The following is a 19902-nucleotide window of genomic DNA, read 5'->3' as shown; positions in this document are numbered from 1 at the left end:
AAATCATTTGGCCCACTAATTTATGTGTGGATATATACAGGGCATGAACCCCATTATAGAATAGACATGTTATCAACCGGGCCCAATGCTTTTTATAGCAAAAAAATTGCAGGCAACCTTGCCATTTCATATATTTTACCTTTTCTAAATAAGTAATTGGTATTTAAAAACTTTTCAAATCCTTTGGAACTGGTATTTTAAGTGTTAAAATCCTTTTGGTCACTTATTTTTGTGATGATATATAGTCGGCATGAACATCTTCATAGAATATACATATTTTCAGCCGTGCCCAATGCTTATTATAGCAATTTTTTTGTGCCTTTTCAGAATAAGTAACTGGTATATAATTTTTTTGTACCTTTTCAGAATAAGTAACTGGTATTTAAACTGGTATTGAAATCCGATGAGTCACTCATTTCTGTGTGCATATATACAGGGCATGAACCACTTCATATTTTTAAGTTCTAAGCCTGACCCAATGCTTTATATGGCAAACAAACTTGTGCCAACCTTGCCACTGAATATATTTTACCTTTCTAAAGGTAACTTGCATTTAAAAAGGTTTAAAATTATTTGCGACACTCATTTCTGTGTGGATATATGTTCTAAGCCTGAACCAACGCTTTATATGGCAAACAGACTTGTGCCAAACTGGAGCTCCACTCAAGATAGGAAACATTTGACCTCCACTCAATAGGGTTAATGGTGTTAAGTCTTCAAAAATCTGTAGTTTATCCGTTTTGTACGTTATAGGGTGCTTTTCTCTGGCCTTTTTCATTATGTTCTCCTTTATCGGGTAACTAGTCACTCTGACTATGGTGTCCCTCGGCGGCTGATCCCCCAGGGGTTTAGCACGTAGTGCTCTATGAAATCTATCCAGTGTAATAGTAACCTCTGCGTCTTCATCTGTTAAGTGTGAAAATAAACCTTGTATGTACTGCTCTAATGCAGAAGGTGCCACAGTCTCTGGGATTCCCCTGATCCTGATATTGTTGCGGCGGCTTCTATTTTCCAGGTCGTCGACTTTGTTCTCTAACTGTGCAATGACCCCTTCTTGATGTAATATCTGAGTTTGGAAAGAGGCAATATTTGCTGTGAGTGAATCGGCATCACCTTCTAGCTTTTCCACCCTTTGGCCCACATCTGAGAGCTCTTTTTTGATTTCCGATATTTCTTCCCTGATGCACTGTTTAACTTGACTTACAAGGTTGGAAAAATCTTTCTTAGAGGGCAGAGATTTTAAGAGAGCCCTAGGAATAGAGATTGACGAGTCTCTGGACTGTACATCTGGGGGCTTTTTATGTAATGCTATTGCTGCGTCTACGTTTTTGAAATAGTCATTAACAGAGGGTGTGGAGGGTGCTTGCTTTTTCAACTGTTTATCAGATTTGCTCCCTTTTTTAGGAGACATGGTGCTATATTAGTCCCAGTTATATCAATTTTCAAATAAAAAGGCAAGTACTGCTGTTGGCAGGATGTTAACAGTTGAACTGTATATTTTCACTTACACGGTCCCACAAATTAGGTTCTCACTATATCTTTATGGTATCGGTGTGTATACCTAAACAGTGGAGGGATTCCACTCCCAGATTGCTAGGCCTTAGTTGCTATTGTATGCACTCAGTCCTGCACCTTCCGGTTTATAGATAAGGCTGTGATGTCGTATTTTATTTTGGTGCCATATTTATAGAATTATCGTCTCATATATTGCTCCCCGAAGCTTAAGTCAAGATGAAACTATCCCTCCTGTCACTATTTAGGAGCACCCTTGATGATAAAGTAGAAAGTTGCCATCAGCGTGTTCTTTTTAAGTGTCACGCATTGTTCTATTTTCCCAGTCTATATGAGTTTAGAGATTGTGGCCCCATTACCTGATGCTTTAGGGCTGTTCCTTTCAGGCAAGGTTATCCGACTGCTTTAAATTTTCATGACTGCGTCTAGCAGCCTCCGTTGTCTCCTGCCCACGTGGCCTGATCCGGTCTCGGTATGTCCGCTTAGCTTTTATCAGCCACGGGGCTCTGGTCGTGTCCTTGCAAGGCTCTGCAGCTGTTAGCACATAAATTTCGGTAAATCTGTGGCGGATGGGGCACCTGAATGTATAAATTGCCCTTTAGGGATCCAGGAGCTCACTCGCGTGCAGCCGTCTCCATTGCCCGCATGCTTGTGCGTGCTCCCGCTGCCCCACTGCGCACTCCAGGACCCATCATCCAGCCTAACCGGAACTCCCTCCAGCAATGGGCCGCCCACCAACCTCCCTGCTATCCCTCCCACGCCACCGATGATTGGCACCATCACTGGCCGATGCAGAGATGGCCACAGAGTGGCTCTCTCTGCATCAGGGGCTAAAAAAAGGTATTGCAGGATGCCTCACTGCAATACCCTGAAAGCGTCTTGAAGCGATCATGATCGCTTTCAGCGCTTGAAACCCCTGAGGACTTGCCAGGCACGTCCTTGGTTTTTGTAGGACATGTCTGGCACGTCCTCGGACGTTAAGGGGATAAACTACATTTTTGAAAAGTGTCCATCTTTTGCAAAACACACAGAACAGCTGAACACACTTCATTCTTTCCACAAAGGAAATCAGATATCATTTAGAAAGTTCTAACCAACACTGTTGCAGAAGTTGCACTTGTAGGTTGCTTTGTTTTAACCCCATTGTCCAGTTCATCCAAAACCAGCTCAAGGGGGTTTAAGTCTGGAGAATGTGTTAGCTATTCCATTATTTGAAGCCTGTCTTCTTGTTACTGTCTTCTAAGGCAAGGTTCTTCAAACTTTTTTTCCCAAGACCCAGTGCCATGATACCAAATACATTCACAACCCTATTTTTATGCTTGATCTGACAATTTCTGAAATAATAAACTTCAAGATAGCTTTGATTTTTGGCAAAGTGACTAAAATGTGTTCGTACTTTATTCCTGATTGTAGTCAAACTTGAAAGTGTTGGAAAAGGAATATAATGCAAACACACACCCCATAATCTCATTCAACATTCACTCATACAACACACACCACACACAATCCACTCTCATACAAAACACACACTCTCATACATACACACACATACACACACACTTATATACAAATACACACACATACACCCACACATACATAAACACATGCACATATAAATATGCATGCACACACACACACATATGCAAACACACACATATACACCCACACATACACATATAAACATATACACATATATACAAACACACAGTGTGTGCCTCTCTATTTTCTTTCTCACTGCTGATTGCTTGAACTGGAGGTTACTGTCAATTGCCCTGTTGCCCCCCCCCCCCCTGGATCCGCCACTGGATCTCATGTCTTCTAGCTCTATTTTGGGTTTTTCTCGAATGCAAGCCATAACTTTTAACTTGTAATTTCATTGATATTTAGCGCTTTTGCAATCTCTATTGAAAGTATAGGGTGTTCGAAACCTTCTCTGGTAAATCTGTTTTACTATGAACTTGTAATATCAATTTGCACGCTAATTTTAATGCAGTCCAGCAATATTTATACGAGCATAAATACAAAGAGAGAAGCGCTCAACCTGGGAACGAAAAATAGCATAATAGCTTGTTCTATGGCTAGTTACAACCCTAGAAGCAGCCTCGTTTTGCGCAATATGTGCCTTTAACAGAGAAGAACTTTCCTGAAGCATATCAGTCTGATCCTGACTTAACAGTACAGTCCAGCACCGAAAATGCCAGGCAATCCCTCTCTGAACGAGAGAAACAGCAAAACCCCAGACGTACGTTTCGGCCTATTGTGGGCCTCGTAAGTGAGGTGCAGCCATATCCCTCTAGGCACACTGAGCAACGGGTCCACGTCTGGATTCCTGCATCACACTTAGGGAGACTTCCCTAAGAGTCATAATTTGCATAAATAAAAAGAGAAAAGCGCTCAACCTGGGAACGAACAATAGCATAATAGCTTGTTCTATGGCTAGTTACCATTTATTTTAAACTTTTATTTTAAACATTAAAACTAGTAAACATCATAGTAGTAGATAATTCAATTACAATAAAAACATGTATCCATGTAATAACTAACAGATTAAAACATATAATCTAAAATATAAAACAATATATTGCAATGATCCTGTAGATCCAAATGGCAAGAGGAAATATCAAATTGGATGTTATATTAGATTGTCTCTGAGGCCGATGTGTGGGGATAAGTAAAATGAGTCCTTAGGAATGATACTGGATCCTTAAGACGTAGTATTCAATCCCTTCCCAAAGTTAGTGATAAGAATGAGTGGTGAAAACATAGTGAAAAAATATGAAGTGAAAAAATGAATAAAATGCTCAAATATTGAATATTCAAAACTTAAAAAATATATCGGCTAGATTTGGAGTTTTGTCGGTAACGACCCGAAAAACTAACGCCGGCTTTTTTCTGGCCGCACCATAAAAATAACTCTGGTATTGAGAGTCCACATAAAGGCTGCGTTAGGCTCCAAAAAAGGAGCGTAGAGCATATTTAACGCAGCTTCAACTCTCGATACCAGAGTTGCTTACGCAAGCGGCAAGCCTCAAAAACGTGCTCGTGCACGATTCCCCCATAGAAAACAATGGGGCTGTTTGAGCTGAAAAAAAAACCTAACACCTGCAAAAAAAGCCGCGTTCAGCTCCTAACGCAGCCCCATTGTTTGCTATGCGGAAACACTTCCTACGTCTGCACCTAACACTCTAAGATGTACCCCGAGTCTAAACATCCCTAGCCTTACACTTATTAACCCCTAATCTGCCGCCCCCGCTATCGCTGACACCTGCATATTATTATTAACCCCTAATCTGCCGCTCCGTAAACCGCCGCTACTTACATTATCCCTATGTACCCCTAATCTGCTGCCCCTAACACCGCCGACCCCTATATTATATTTATTAACCCCTAATCTGCCCCCCACAACGTCGCCTCCACCTGCCTACACTTATTAACCCCTAATCTGCCGAGCGGACCTGAGCGCTACTATAATAAAGTTATTAACCCCTAATCCGCCTCACTAACCCTATAATAAATAGTATTAACCCCTAATCTGCCCTCCCTAACATCGCCGACACCTAACTTCAATTATTAACCCCTAATCTGCCGACTGGAGCTCACCGCTATTCTAATAAATGTATTAACCCCTAAAGCTAAGTCTAACCTAACACTAACACCCCCCTAAGTTAAATATAATTTACATCTAACGAAATTAATTATCTCTTATTAAATAAATTATTCCTATTTAAAGCTAAATACTTACCTGTAAAATAAATCCTAATATAGCTACAATATAAATTATAATTATATTATTAGCTATTTTAGGATTAATATTTATTTTACAGGCAACTTTGTAATTATTTTAACCATGTACAATAGCTATTAAATAGTTAAGAACTATTTAATAGTTACCTAGTTAAAATAATTACAAAATTACCTGTAAAATAAATCCTAACCTAAGTTACAATTAAACCTAACACTATACTATCATTAAATTAATTACATAAAATACCTACAATTACCTACAATTAAACCTAACACTACACTATCAATAAATAAATTAAATACAATTCCTACAAATAACTACAATGAAATAAACTAACTAAAGTACAAAAAATAAAAAAGAACTAAGTTACAAAAAATAAAAAAATATTTACAAACATAAGAAAAATATTACAACAATTTTAAACTAATTACACCTACTCTAAGCCCCCTAATAAAATAACAAAGACCCCTAAAATAAAAAATGCCCTACCCTATTCTAAATTACTAAAGGTCAAAGCTCTTTTACCTTACCAGCCCTGAACAGGGCCCTTTGCGGGGCATGCCCCAAGAAGTTCAGCTCTTTTGCCTGTAAAAAAAAACATACAATACCCCTCCCCCAACATTACAACCCACCACCCACATACCCCTAATCTAACCCAAACCCCCCTTAAATAAACCTAACACTAAGCCCCTGAAGATCATCCTACCTTGTCTTCACCTCACCAGGTATCACCGATCCGTCCTGGCTTTAAAATCTTCATCCAACCCAAGCGGGGGCTGGCGATCCATCATCTGGTGGCTGAAGAGGTCCAGAAGAGGCTCCAAGGTCTTCATCCTATCCGGGAAGAAGAGGCGATCCGGACCGGCAACCATCTTGATCCAAGCGGCATCTTCTATCTTCATCCGATGACGACCGGCTCCATCCTGAAGACCTCCAGCGCGGATCCGTCCTCTTCTTCCAAGATGGCGTCCCTCGAATTCCGATTGGCAGATAGAATTCTATCAGCCAATCGGAATTAAGGTAGGAAAATTCTGATTGGCTGATGGAATCACCCAATCAGAATCAATTTCTATCCGATTGGCTGATCCGATCAGCCAATCAGATTGAGCTCGCATTCTATTGGCTGATCAGAACAGCCAATAGAATGCAAGCTCAATCTGATTGGCTGATTGAATCAGCCAATCGGATTGAACTTGATTCTGATTGGCTGATTCCATCAGCCAATCAGAATTTTCCTACCTTAATTCCGATTGGCTGATAGAATCCTATCAGCCAATCGGAATTCGAGGGACGCCATCTTGGATGATGTCCCTTAAAGGAACTGTCATTCGTCGGGAAGTCGTCGGAAGAAGAGGACGGATCCGCGCTGGAGGTCTTCAAGATGGAGCCGGTCGTCATCGGATGAAGATAGAAGATGCCGCTTGGATCAAGATGGTTGCCGGTCCGGATCGCCTCTTCTTCCCGGATAGGATGAAGACTTTGGAGCCTCTTCTGGACCTCTTCAGCCGCCGGATGATGGATGTCTAGGCCCCGCTTGGGTTGGATGAAGATTTTGGAGCCAGGACGGATCGGTGAACCTGGTATGGTGAAGACAAGGTAGGATGATCTTCAGGGGCTTAGTGTTAGGTTTATTTAAGGGGGGTTTGGGTTAGATTAGGGGTATGTGGGTGGTGGGTTGTAATGTTGGGGGGGGGTATTGTATGTGTTTATTTTACAGGAAAAAGAGCTGAATTTCTTGGGGCATGCCCCGCAAAGGGCCCTGTTCAGGGCTGGTAAGGTAAAAGAGCTTTGAACTTTAGTAATTTAGAATAGGTTAGGGCATTTTTTTATTTTGGGGGTCTTATATATTTTTCTTATGTTTGTAAATATTTTTTTATTTTTTGTAACTTAGTTCTTTTTTATTTTTTGTACTTTAGTTAGTTTATTTCATTGTAGTTATTTGTAGATATTGTATTTAATTAATTTATTGATAGTGTAGTGTTAGGTTTAATTGTAGGTAATTGTAGGTATTTTATTTAATTTATTTATTGATAGTGTAGTGTTAGGTTTAATTGTAACTTAGGTTAGGATTTATTTTACAGGGGATTTTGTAATTATTTTAACTATTTTAGCTATTAAATAGTTCTTAGCTATTTAATAGCTATTGTACCTGGTTAAAATAAATACAAAGTTACCTGTAAAATAAATATTAATCCTAAAATAGCTATAATATAATTATAATTTATATTGTAGCTATATTAGGATTTATTTTACAGGTAAGTATTTAGCTTTAAATAGGAATAATTTATTTAATAAGAATTAATTAATTTCGTTAGATTTAAATTATATTTAAGTTAGGGGGGTGTTAGTGTTAGGGTTAGACTTAGCTTTAGGGGTTAATACATTTATTAGAATAGCGGTGAGCTCCAGTCGGCAGATTAGGGGTTAATGTTTGAAGTTAGGTGTCGGCGATGTTAGGGAGGGCAGATTAGGGGTTAATACTATTTATTATAGGGTTAGTGAGGCGGATTAGGGGTTAATAACTTTATTATAATAGCGGTGCGGTCCGCTCGGCAGATTAGGGGTTAATAAGTGTAGGCAGGTGGAGGCGACGTTGTGGGGGGCAAATTAGGGGTTAATAAATATAATATAGGGGTCGGCAGTGTTTGGGACAGCAGATTAGGGGTACATAGGGATAATGTAAGTAGCGGCGGTTTACGGAGCGGCAGATTAGGGGTTAATAATAATATGCAGGTGTCAGCGATAGCGGGGGCGGCATAATAGGGGTTAATAAGTGTAAGGTTAGGGGTGTTTAGACTCGGGGTACATGTTAGGGTGTTAGGTGCAGACGTAGGAAGTGTTTCCCCATAGCAAACAATGGGGCTGCGTTAGGAGCTGAACGCGGCTTTTTTGCAGGTGTTAGGTTTTTTTTCAGCTCAAACAGCCCCATTGTTTCCTATGGGGGAATCGTGCACGAGCACATTTTTGTGGCTGGCCGCGTCCGTAAGCAACTCTGGTATCGAGAGTTGCAGTGGCGTTAAATATGCCTGTACGCTCCCTTTTTGGAGCCTAACGCAGCCATTCTGTGGACTCTCAATACCAGAGTTATTTTAAAGGTGTGGCCAGAAAAAAGCCAGCGTTAGCTACGCGGGTCGTTACCGACAAAACTCTAAATCTAGGCGTATGACACTTAGGGAAGTCTCCCTAAGTGTGATGCGGGAATCTAGACGTAGACCCGTTGCTCAGTGTGCTTAGAGGGATATGGCTGCACCTCACTGACGAGGCCCACAATAGGCCGAAACCTACGTCTGGGGTTTTGCCGTTTCTCTCGTTCAGAGAGGGATTACCTGGTATTTCGGGGCTGGACTGTACTGTGAAGTCAGGATCAGACTGATATGCTTCAGGAAAGTTCCTCTCTGTGAAAGGCACATGTTGAGCAAAAAGAGGCTGCTTCTTGGGTGGTAACTAGCCATAGAACAAGCTGTTATGCTATTGTTCGTTCCCAGGTTGAGCGCTTCTCTCTTTTTATTTATGCAAAATATTTATACGAGGCCTGAGCTAGCATTAGCGCTCCACTTATAAACTGGGCCTTTGTCAAGTGTTAAGCATAACCCCTAAAGATATTTTCATTTAATGTTTAGCAAATTTTACAAGAAAATTAGCTTCTTGGGGTATTTTGCTTAACAACAAAATGGTATAAAAGACTTGTTTTGTGCATACAAACTTCACCAGGAATGGGTTTCAGCTGCAAAAGACGCAAATATATGTAAAAAAATATATAGTAATCTATTTATTTTACACTTGTGTCATACTCCTGTGTTTAGTTAATATTTTTCATTTTTTAAAACATTATATAATTATAAATTCTTTATTAAAGGGGCATTAAATTGTAAGCTGCATGTACCTTCATATCTAAGAAGGATTGTGCAATGAACAGTGCAGCTTTATTTTGCCAGATGAGCATATTATTTTGTGTTTTTCCTTTTCTTTTTATATAGAGCAAAATGAAGGGTTATAGGAAAGAGTGGGACAATATAGGCAGTTGTAAAGAGAGACTATGGAGCCGATTTACCAAGCAGCGCATGCTGTTTATTCTGTGCGAGCCTTCTGGCTGTCGGCATTTAGAGATGTCAGGCGGACATGATTCACTACATCGAATCATGTCCGCACGACATTTGATAAATTGGCTAATATTAGTTCTAATGATAGTGTGTGTACTGAAACAGCACTAGTTATAAGGAATGAAATGCAGGCTATGCAATAATACAATTTAGGTTGCTAATTTAGGTTTAGCCTAAAATAGAACAAATTGTGCATTAATATTTATAGTATTTTATTGAGACTCTAGTCGTATTCATGTTTTAAAGAATTGTTTTATTTCCTACCCAGTGCCGCAAACTGGCTGAAGCCACCAACCGTGGAGAAGAAGAGACAAACACCTCGCTATCTGACACCAGCTTACTGGCATAACAACCGCAGCAAGCTGCTGTTCATGTGCACCTACTGGTGTGTGAACATTCTGCTCTTTATACATGCAGCTGTCATTCATGCCCATCTTGGAGGCTGGATCATGGTGGCAAAGGGCTGTGGACAATGTCTGAACTTTAACTGCACTTTTATTGTGGTGAGTGGCCATTGTAATCAGTTTTATCTAGCAAGGAGTGTAAACTTTTCAAATGAGAGGCCACTTTGAGTAATACATTGTGAAGAATCCAAATCTACACAAAAATGTCATTACTATAAAACGGTGTATATTAATATTGAAATGATGGGGAGGGGGTGTGCTATATGCAATGGATTAACTGAGAGATACAACAGCTAGAAGCAGATGTGTGCAAAACCATGTGACCAGTGTGCATGTAGCACCAGTAGTGATGTCTTGCCCATGCACAGGAGACAAGTTTACGGAAACCTCTTACACCCTCCATCTTTTTTAATATAGTCAACAAATAACTGTAATATAGAAAAAACAATGTGGCAAGCCAAACCAGGCATGCAAAATACAATCACCTAGATTACGAGTTTTGCGTTAGGAGGGGTGCGGTGCTAACGAGCAGTTTAAGCTCACCGCTCACTTACAGACAGCGATGGTATTACGGGTTTTTACAAACCCGGCGTTAACCGCAAAAAAGTGAGCGAAGAGCAAAATATAGCTCCACATCTAACCTCAATACCAGCACTGCTTACGTTAGCGGTGAGCTGGTAAAACGTGCACGTGCACGATTTCCCCATAGGAATCAATGGGGGAGAGCCGGCTGAAAAGAAACCTAACACCTGCAAAAAAGCAGCGTTCAGCTCCTAACGCAGCCCCATTGATTCCTATGGGGAAATACTTTTTATGTCTAAACCTAACACCCTAACATGAAGCACAAGTCTAAACACCCCTAATCTCACACTTATTAACCCCTAATCTGCCGCCCCCGACATCGCTGACACCAGAATTATATTATTAACCCCAAATATGCCGCTCCAGACGCCGCCGCGACCTACATTATAGTTATGAACCCCTAATCTGCCGCCCCCAATGTCGCCGCAACCTAACTACATTTATTAACCCCTAATCTGCCGCCCACAACGTCGCCACCACTATATTAAATGTATTAACCCCTAACCCTAACACCCCCTAACTTAAATATAATTACAATAAATCTAAATAAAATTACTACAATTCCTAAATTATTCCTATTTAAAACTAAATACTTACCTATAAAACAAACCCTAAGATAGCTACAATATAACTAATAGTTACATTGTAGCTAGCTTAGGGTTTATTTTTATTTTATAGGCAACTTTGTATTTATTTTAACTAGGTACAATAGTTATTTAATAGTTATTAACTATTTAATAACTACCTAGTTAAAATAAATACAAATATACCTGTAAAATAAAACCTAACCTAAGTTACACTAACACCTAACACTACACTATAATTAAATAAATTACCTAAATTAAATACAATTAATTACAATTAAATAAAATTATCTAAAGTACGAAAACAAACAAACACTAAATTACAGAAAATAATAAAATAATTACAAGATTACAAAATCTAATCCCCCTAACAAAATAAAAAAGCCCTCCAAAATAAATAAAAGCCCTACCCTACACTAAATTACAAATAGCCCTTAAAAGGGCCTTTTGCGGGGCATTGCCCCAAAGTATTCAGCTCTTACCTTTAAAAAAAAAAGTACAAATACCCCCCCAACATTAAAACCCACCACCCACACAAACCAACTCTACTCTAAAACCCACCCAATCTCCCCTTAAAAAAACCTAACACTAACCCCTTGAAGATCACCCTACCGTGAGATTTCTTCACCCAACCGGGCAGAAGTGGTCCTCCAGACGGGCAGAAGTCTTCATCCAAGCCAGGCAGAAGAGGTCATCCAGACGGGCAGAATTCTTCATCCAGACGGCATCTTCTATCTTCATCCATCCGGTGCGGAGCGGGTCCATCTTCAAGACATCCGACGCGGAGCATCCTCTTCAAACGACGGCCGACGACTGAATGAAGGTTCCTTTAAATGACGTCATCCAAGATGGCGTTCCCTTCAATTCCGATTGGCTGATAGAATTCTATCAGCCAATCGGAATTAAGGTAGAAAAAATCCTATTGGCTGATGCAATCAGCCAATAGGATAGAGCTGGCATTCTATTGGCTGATTGGAAGTTAGGGGGGTGTTAGGGTTAGACTTAGGTTTAGTGGTTAATAAGTTTAATATAGTGGCGGCGACGTTGGGGGTTAAAAAATGTAGGTAGGTGGCGGCGGTGTGGGGGGGGGGCAGATTAGGGGTTAATAAGTATAATGTTGGTGGTGGTGGGCTCCGGGAGCAGCGGTTTAGGGGTTAATAAGTTTATTTAATTGCGGCGGGGTCCGGGAGTGGCTGTTTAGGGGTTAATAAGTTTATTAAGTTGCGGTAGGGTCCGGGAGCGGCGGGATAGGGGTTAATACGTTTTATTTAGGTGGTGGTGGTGGTGGTGGCGGGGCGGCAAATCAGGGGTTAATAAGTATAATGTAGGTGGCGGCGGTGTAGGGGGGGCAGATTAGGGGTTAATAAGTATAATGTAGGTGGCGGCGGAGTAGGGGGGGCAGATTAGGGGTGTTTAGACTCGGGGTACATGTTAGGGTGTTAGGTGTATACGTTCCCATAGGAATTAATGGTATATCGGGCAGCAGCGAACATGAGCTCTCGCTGCTTTCCGACTCCCATTGATTCCTATGGCATCCTGAAAACCAGGTACACTGGGCCGGAATAGTGCCGAACGTACCTGGTAGATATTTGATAACTTCCAAAAGTAGTCAGATTGTGCCGAACTTGTGTTCAGAACATCTGTAGTGACGTAAGCATCGATCTGTGTCAGACTGAGACCGGCAGATCGTATGTTACGTCACCAAATTCTACTTTTGCCGGTTTGTAGGGTTTGATAACTAAAGCGAATCAGGCTCGCCACAAATACACTGCGGAATTCTAGCGTATTTGCTGTTGACGGCTTGATAAATACATGCCAGGGCATGCAATTATAACAACTTAAAAAATGTATTTTTATCATCAAATTAGTTTTGTTCTCTTGGTATTCTTTGTTGAAATCTAAACCTAGGTAGGCTCATATACTAATTTCCAAGCCCTTGAAGGCCACCTCTTATCTCAGTGCATTTTAATAGCTTTTCACAGCTAGACAGCGTTTGTTCATGTTTGCCATATTGATACCATTGTGCTCACTCCCATGGAGTTATTTATGCATCAACACTAAACACTAAAATGCAAGTCTGTCAAAAGAACTGAGATAAGTAGGCTGTCTGTAGAAGCTTAGATGCTAGGCAATCACAGAGGAAAAAAGTATATTAATATATCCGTGTTGGTTATGCAAAACTGTATTTATCTATCTTTTTAAACAATAACAATTCTGGAGTAGACTGTCCCTGTAAGGAAAAATAAATGTTAACCCCTTAATTTACATTTACCCCTTAACCTGTTCTGACAACACATGTTTAACATCCACACAACTAGTTAAGTGCAGATGACAACTATATGTCGTCATGGGGGGGCACTTCCAAAATTTATTGTTGCCCCCCCTACACTTACCCCCAAATCCCTGGTGGTCCAGTGAACTAGTATCTCTTGTGGAATCCAGGGATGCTGGTGATGTCACCACTCCCATGCAGTGTTCCATGTCTCTCCAGTAGATCCAATCAGCAGCACTAGTTTAACAATTTGGATCTAATCAGCAGAGGTTTCTGTTCGGGACCAGCAGTGCTCTGTGGGTCCCGAGTGGCACTTCTCTATGTTTAACCCCTTTGCAGAAATTGGAATTTAAATAAGAAAACAAGGTAGCAAAAAAAGATGACTCCACCAATGCAACCTTCTAGCTTTTAGGAAACCTGTGTTAACACCCACACTTTTAAGCTGTAGAACAATATCTAATAATAATCTGGTAAGACATTTAGAGTTCTGTGCAGAAGGCTACACTTAGATGAGTGGGATGCTGTGTATGATGTTGCATGTTATTGTGACCTCCCATCTACTGTATGTCTTTAGGTGCTGATGCTTCGTAGGTGTTTGACGTGGCTGCGTGCTACTTGTGTTGTGCGCTTCCTGCCTCTGGATCAGAATGTTGTCCTGCATGAGCTGGTGGGTTATGCTATCTTTGCTCTGACAATCGTTCACACTGCTGCTCATGTCATAAATTTCGGTAAGAATGAAATGAACAGTAACAATAACTTTTATCCAGCATTGTTCAGCAAATTCTGTTTATTGTTTACCCATGTAAATGCTAATAAAAATATTTTCTTCATAATAGAATTATACTTATTTTATCCAAACCAGATGAGAAGCTCATTATAGAGAATTTTTCCAAGTTAAATCAATAATCTTTTCCATATAGGAAAGCTTTTATGTAACTGTCCATAACAAACAAGAACATTACTCCAGGATGGTACTTCTGTTGCTGTCAGACAGTCAAAGATAAATAGGTTGTAAAAACAATATGGTGTAATTTCTGAGAAATATTTATTAAAAATGTAGCCACCAATAAGCAAGCGCTATCCATGGTGCTGAACCAAAAATAGACAGACTCCTAATCTTACATTTCTGCTTTATCAAATAAAGATACCAAGAGAACGAAGACAATTTTATAATAGGAGTAAATAAGAAAGTTGCTTAAAATTGCATGTTCTACCCAAATCATGAAAGAAAAAAAAATTCTGTTCAGTATCCCTTTAGCAAATTATTATCATATGTATTTGTTGTATTAAAATAAAACTGAGAGTTTCTGAAAGTGGGAAGGACACTGGAGTTCTCATGGCCTGTCTGAATCTCTCTCACAATTCCCCTGATATGCTCTAAGCAGTTTACACCTTTAGGTCTTACTAATTTATCTTGCCAACTCTAGACAGGTGGTTTACTCAAAATTCACAATACACTTATTAAAGTAAGAGACAAGTAATGCATACTAAATTAGAAGCAAAAATAAGTTAAATTGCCATGAAAACATTTCAGTTTAATTTGTAATTGCTGCAAACTGATCATTTATATCCGTGTCAGATGTTCCCCTGTTAAAGGGACATGAAACCCAAAATATTTCATGATTCATATTAAGCAGAAATATCATAAAATATCACACATAAACAACGTATTATATAAAATAAATTCTAAATGAATGAGGAAAAGGGACGTTAAACTTCCCTTGCAATCTGTCCGGATAAATGCAGCTTGCCCTGGTGTCTCCAATGCCATATATAGAAAAAGTTGCTCAAGTATGGCAGCGCAGTTTACTCCAGACTCTGGGTTTGAATTTCCAGGTGGAGTAAACTGTGATACCATGCTTGAGCAAATGATTCAGATTAAGCATACAATTTTAAACAACTTTCAAATTTACTTTTATTATAAAATTTCATTCTTTTTGTAGCCTTTTTTTTTTTTTTTTTTTTTTTAAAAGCATCCAAAAATGAGAAAAGTGGTAGTCTCAAAAGATATAAAATGTCCCTTTATTAGTTACACAAGGGGATCCAAAAAAGCACATTGTTTCGGGGAAACTCCCCTTAAAGGGACACTGAACCCAAAAATTTTTTTTCGTGATTCAGATAGAGCATGCAATTTTAAGCAACTTTCTAATTTACTCCTATTATCAAATTTTCTTCATTCTCTTGGTATCTTTATTTGAAATGCAAGAATGTAAGTTTAGATGCCGGCCCATTTTTGGTGAACAACCTGGGTTGTTCTTGCTGATTGGTGGATAAATTCACCCACCATTAAACAAGTACAGTCCAGTGTCCTGAACCAAAAAAATTGCTTAGATGCCTTCTTTTTCAAATAAAGATAGCAAGAGAACAAAGAAAAATTGATAATAGGAGTAAATTATAAAGTTGCTTAAAATTGTATGCTCTATCTGAATCACGAAACAAAAAAATTTGAGTTTCCTCGAAACGTGCTTTTTGTTGGATCTGTGTAACTAATAAAGGAACATTTTATATCTTTTGAGACTACCACTTTTCTCATTTCTGGATTATTGTTTGTGGGCTTGGCAGTTGCCCATGGTAGTTCTCTTATGGACTGTGCTGGTCTTATCCATTGGGATTTATCTTTATTGAAGAGGATACCTAGGTAGGCTCATGAGCAACAATGCACTACTGTGAGCTAGCTGCTGATTAGTGACTGCTCATATATGCCACTTGTCATTTGCTCACTCAGTGTGTTCAGTTAGCTTCCAGTAGTGCTTTGCTGATTTATCAACAAAGGATACAAAGAGAATGAAACACATTTAGAAAATTGTTTAAAATGTATGCTCTATATAAATCATGAAAAAAAACAATGGGTTGAATGTACCTTTAATTTCAATCTCCCCTGTGAGATTCTGTATCCCAGAGCGCTTCGTTATTTTCTATGGCCCCGATAATCAAAGATTCTCCAGCTTAGTGATAAAATATGGTGCAAACTTCACAGGGGCTGAACTAAGCAAAAGTACCGGAACCTGTAAGTCCCAGAGCAATGAGAGCTGACTTCCATAGAAAGGGTCTCTGGGATACAGAATCTTACAGGGTATAGTGATGTTAAAGGTGGACCACCTGACACTAATATGAATTCTCAGTTTGAAGCAAATACAAATTAAACTGAAAAGTTTTCACTATAATTTTACTTGCATATGTCTCTAGTTTAGTCTATATTACTTTTCTGTTTGTTAAATAAGTGAATTGTGAACTTTTGGCAAACTTATCATGCATACAGCTGGCAAGAAAAATCAGTAAGACCTGGTGTAAAAAAGAACATATCATGTGAAGTATGAGAGATTGAGACATACTGTAATCAGATCCAACTCGGCCAGTAGTCTTGTTCTCCCGGCGTGAATATCCCAGAGCAGAGAAAGTTAGTAAGATGAGAAAGGCGACACTCAACACAGGCAGGGCAGTCCCCAGCGGCAACGGCAGAGCTGTCCAAGGACAAACCACTAGAATGGTCAGACAGGCAGGGTTTGGCAACAGCAAAACAGTCCAAGGGCACACCACTAGAATGGCCAGGCAAGCAGGATTTGGCAACAGTAAAGCAGTCCAAGGGCAAACCACTAGAATGGTCAGACAGGCAGGGTTCGGCAACAAAGAGGCAATCCAGAACAACAGGGGTTAATAAGCAGAGCAGTCAGGCAGGTAGGATTCAGCAGCAGTATTTCAATCTAGCAATTTAGAGGTTAAGAGGCAGAGAAGTCAGACAGGCAGGGTTCAGCAGCAATAATCAATCCAGCAATTTAGGCGTTAAGAGGCAGAGTAGTCAGACAGGCAGAGTTCACCAGCAGTATAACAATAAGGCAGTAAGAAAAGTACGATCTATCACACCCAGGAGCACAAAAAGTAACACCTATACTTGGGCAGTGATAGATCGTAAAAGGAACACTTACATAGGCATAGATTCATGCCACAAGCGTCTGAGCAGCATCAGAGAGGAGAGGAGCGTGCGGTGATGACATCAGCGCCGCACGCCTCCAGACCCGACACAGCCCTAGGCAACTGCTAGAGCAGCGCGTTGTGACATAGACCCCACTCAAGGGTTCCCTCCAGGAACCAGAGTCTGCCTCAATGGATGAGCAGCATGGAATCTTGAGACGAAGGATGGAGCATGCACGTCATGGGCAGGAACCCAGGAACGATCTGCCACCGAGTAACCCTTCCAATGTATCAGATACTGCATTGTATCTGGAGTCCAGGATCTTAGTTACTTCATATTCAGCGTCACTATGGACCAGGAGCGGAGGAGGAAGAGCTTGGAGCTGGGTATATCTGTTCTTGATGTAAGGTTTGAGTAGTGAGATGTGAAAGACTGGGTATATGCGTAGGGTTTTGAGCAAGGCCACTTTGTAGGCAACAGGAGACAGTCTTTTCAGGACCTTGTAAGGCCCCAATTTGTGACAGGGTTGACGTAGATGAATGTGTCGAGTAGAGATCCAAACACGTTCACCCACTAGGATGGCACGTACAGAAGCTCTATCACGATCAGCAAACTTCTTATATCTAGAGACAGCTGAACGAAGGTGAGAGCGAATACGTTGCCAATGAATGGTGAATATAGTGATGTGTCGGTCTGCAGCAGGAACCCCAGTGGACTGAGCAGAAAGAGGGAAGACACGAGGTTGATACCCTGCTGCAGCTTTAAATGGAGAACATTGAAGAGAAGAGTGCCAATGAGTTTTTCTTGCTAGCTCAGCTAGGGGTAGCAACTCAGACCAATTGGTATGGCGAGCATTGACACTAAGGCTCTAAGGTAGGCTTCAAGATACTGGTTTACTCTCTCAGTTAGTCCGTTGGTTTGAGGATGGTAGCCAGAAGACAAAGAAACAGTGGTTTCAATCAACTTACAAAAGGCTCTCCAAAAGGCAGAGATGAATTGTGGACCTCTGTCGGAAACGATATTCACAGGAATGCCATGAAGTCATACCACATGCAAGAGAAAGAGAGACGATAATTCTTGGGCAGAAGGCAGTTTGGTTAGGGGTACAAAATGAGCCAGTCTGGAAAAGCGATCCACCATAACCCAAATAACTGTATGGTGGTCAGAAGGAGGAAGGTCAATTGTTATGTGTGTCCATGGTTGTTTGGGAATGGACAATGGTTGGAGCAAGCCAGGAGGCAAAGATCGGAGAGTCTTATTGGCAGCACAAGTCGTGCAGGCCTTCACATAATCCTGAGTGTCAGACTTCATAGTAGACCACCATACATGTTGGGAAAGACGCTTAAAAGTCCTAGTCAAATCAGGATGTCCTTAGAGTTTGCTGTCATGAGCCCAGGCTAGCACAGGGGTGCATAGGTTCAGAGGTACAAAGAGGATATCGGAGGATATGGTGGCTCCAGGAGGTCTACTAGACTGGGCACGTTGCAATTTTTGCAGAAGGGTGGTGTTCAGTTCACAGGAATGCCATGAAGTCATACCACATGCAAGAGAAAGAGAGACGATAATTCTTGGGCAGAAGGCAGTTTGGTTAGGGGTACAAAATGAGCCAGTCTGGAAAAGCGATCCACCATAACCCAAATAACTGTATGGTGGTCAGAAGGAGGAAGGTCCATTGTTATGTGTGTCCATGGTTGTTTGGGAATGGACAATGGTTGGAGCAAGCCAGGATGCAAAGATCGGAGAGTCTTATTGGCAGCACAAGTCGTGCAGGCCTTCACATAATCCTGAGTGTCAGACTTGATAGTAGACCACCATACATGTTGGGAAAGACGCTTAAAAGTCCTAGTCAAATCAGGATGTCCTTAGAGTTCGCTGTCATGAGCCCAGGCTAGCACAGGGGTGCATAGGTTCAGAGGTACAAAGAGGATATCGGAGGCTATGGGGGCTCCAGGAGGTCTACTAGACTGGGCACGTTGCAATCTTTGCAGAAGGGTGGTGTTCAGTTGGGCAACCACACAGGAGGGGGGTATGATGTGTTCAATAGGAGTTTCTGAGGAAACACTTGAGTGAAGGAAAAGGGCGTCCGCCTTCTTGTTCTTGGTCCCAGGAAGATAAGAGACCACAAAGTTAAAACGTGAAAAGAACAAGGCCCACCTGGCCTGTCAAGGATTGAGTTGATGAGCAGTCTCTAAGTAAGTAAGATTCTTGTGGCCAGTGAGAATCTGAATGGGATTGGTGGTGCCCTCTAACTAATGATGCCATTTGGTCAAAGCCATCTTAATGGCTAAGAGTTCACGATTACCCACATTTTAGTTCCTCTCAGCAGGAGTAAAGCGTTTAGAGAAAAAGGCTACAGGATGTGACTTGGAAGTCAAAGGATCCCTTTGGGTAAGAACTGCTCAAGCCCCTATCTCGGAGGCATCAACCTCTAAAGTGAACTGTAGGTCGGGATCAGAATGGCAGAGCACAGGAGCTGAACAGAAAGCCTTTTTCAGACTAGAGAAGGCACTTATGGCTTCGGGAGACCAATGTGTACAGTCATTGTTCCATTTTATTAATTCAGTGAGAGGAGCGACTGTTTGAGAAAAGTTCTTTATAAACTTGCGGGAATAATTGGAGAACCCCAAGAACCTCTGTAATTCTTTTAGAGAAGTAGGTTGAGGCCATCCAGAACTGCGGTGAGGTTAGCAGGATCCTTGGCAAAACCTTCTTTCGAGATGACGTAACCAAGGAATTGGATCTGAACTTGGTCAAACTCACATTTTTCGAGTTTGGCTACCAAAGACTTGTCTC

At 40.8% G+C, this 19902-nt stretch overlaps 1 protein-coding gene across 1 annotated transcript in view; it reads left to right on the top strand.

Annotated features, from left to right (window-relative positions):
* The window catches only part of NOX5 (NADPH oxidase 5), a 209147-nt gene that overhangs the window by 47574 nt on the left and 141671 nt on the right, over window positions 1–19902 (top strand). The window contains exons 4-5 of the mRNA XM_053719575.1: window positions 9626–9860; window positions 13774–13927. Coding sequence (XP_053575550.1) covers window positions 9626–9860; window positions 13774–13927 — 389 coding nt within the window. The remainder of the gene's footprint in view (window positions 1–9625; window positions 9861–13773; window positions 13928–19902) is intronic.

Source organism: Bombina bombina, chromosome 6 (assembly GCF_027579735.1).
Source record: "Bombina bombina isolate aBomBom1 chromosome 6, aBomBom1.pri, whole genome shotgun sequence".
In the NCBI taxonomy this organism is placed as follows: Eukaryota; Metazoa; Chordata; class Amphibia; order Anura; family Bombinatoridae; genus Bombina; species Bombina bombina.
This window is presented reverse-complemented; position numbering and strand designations above follow the sequence as displayed.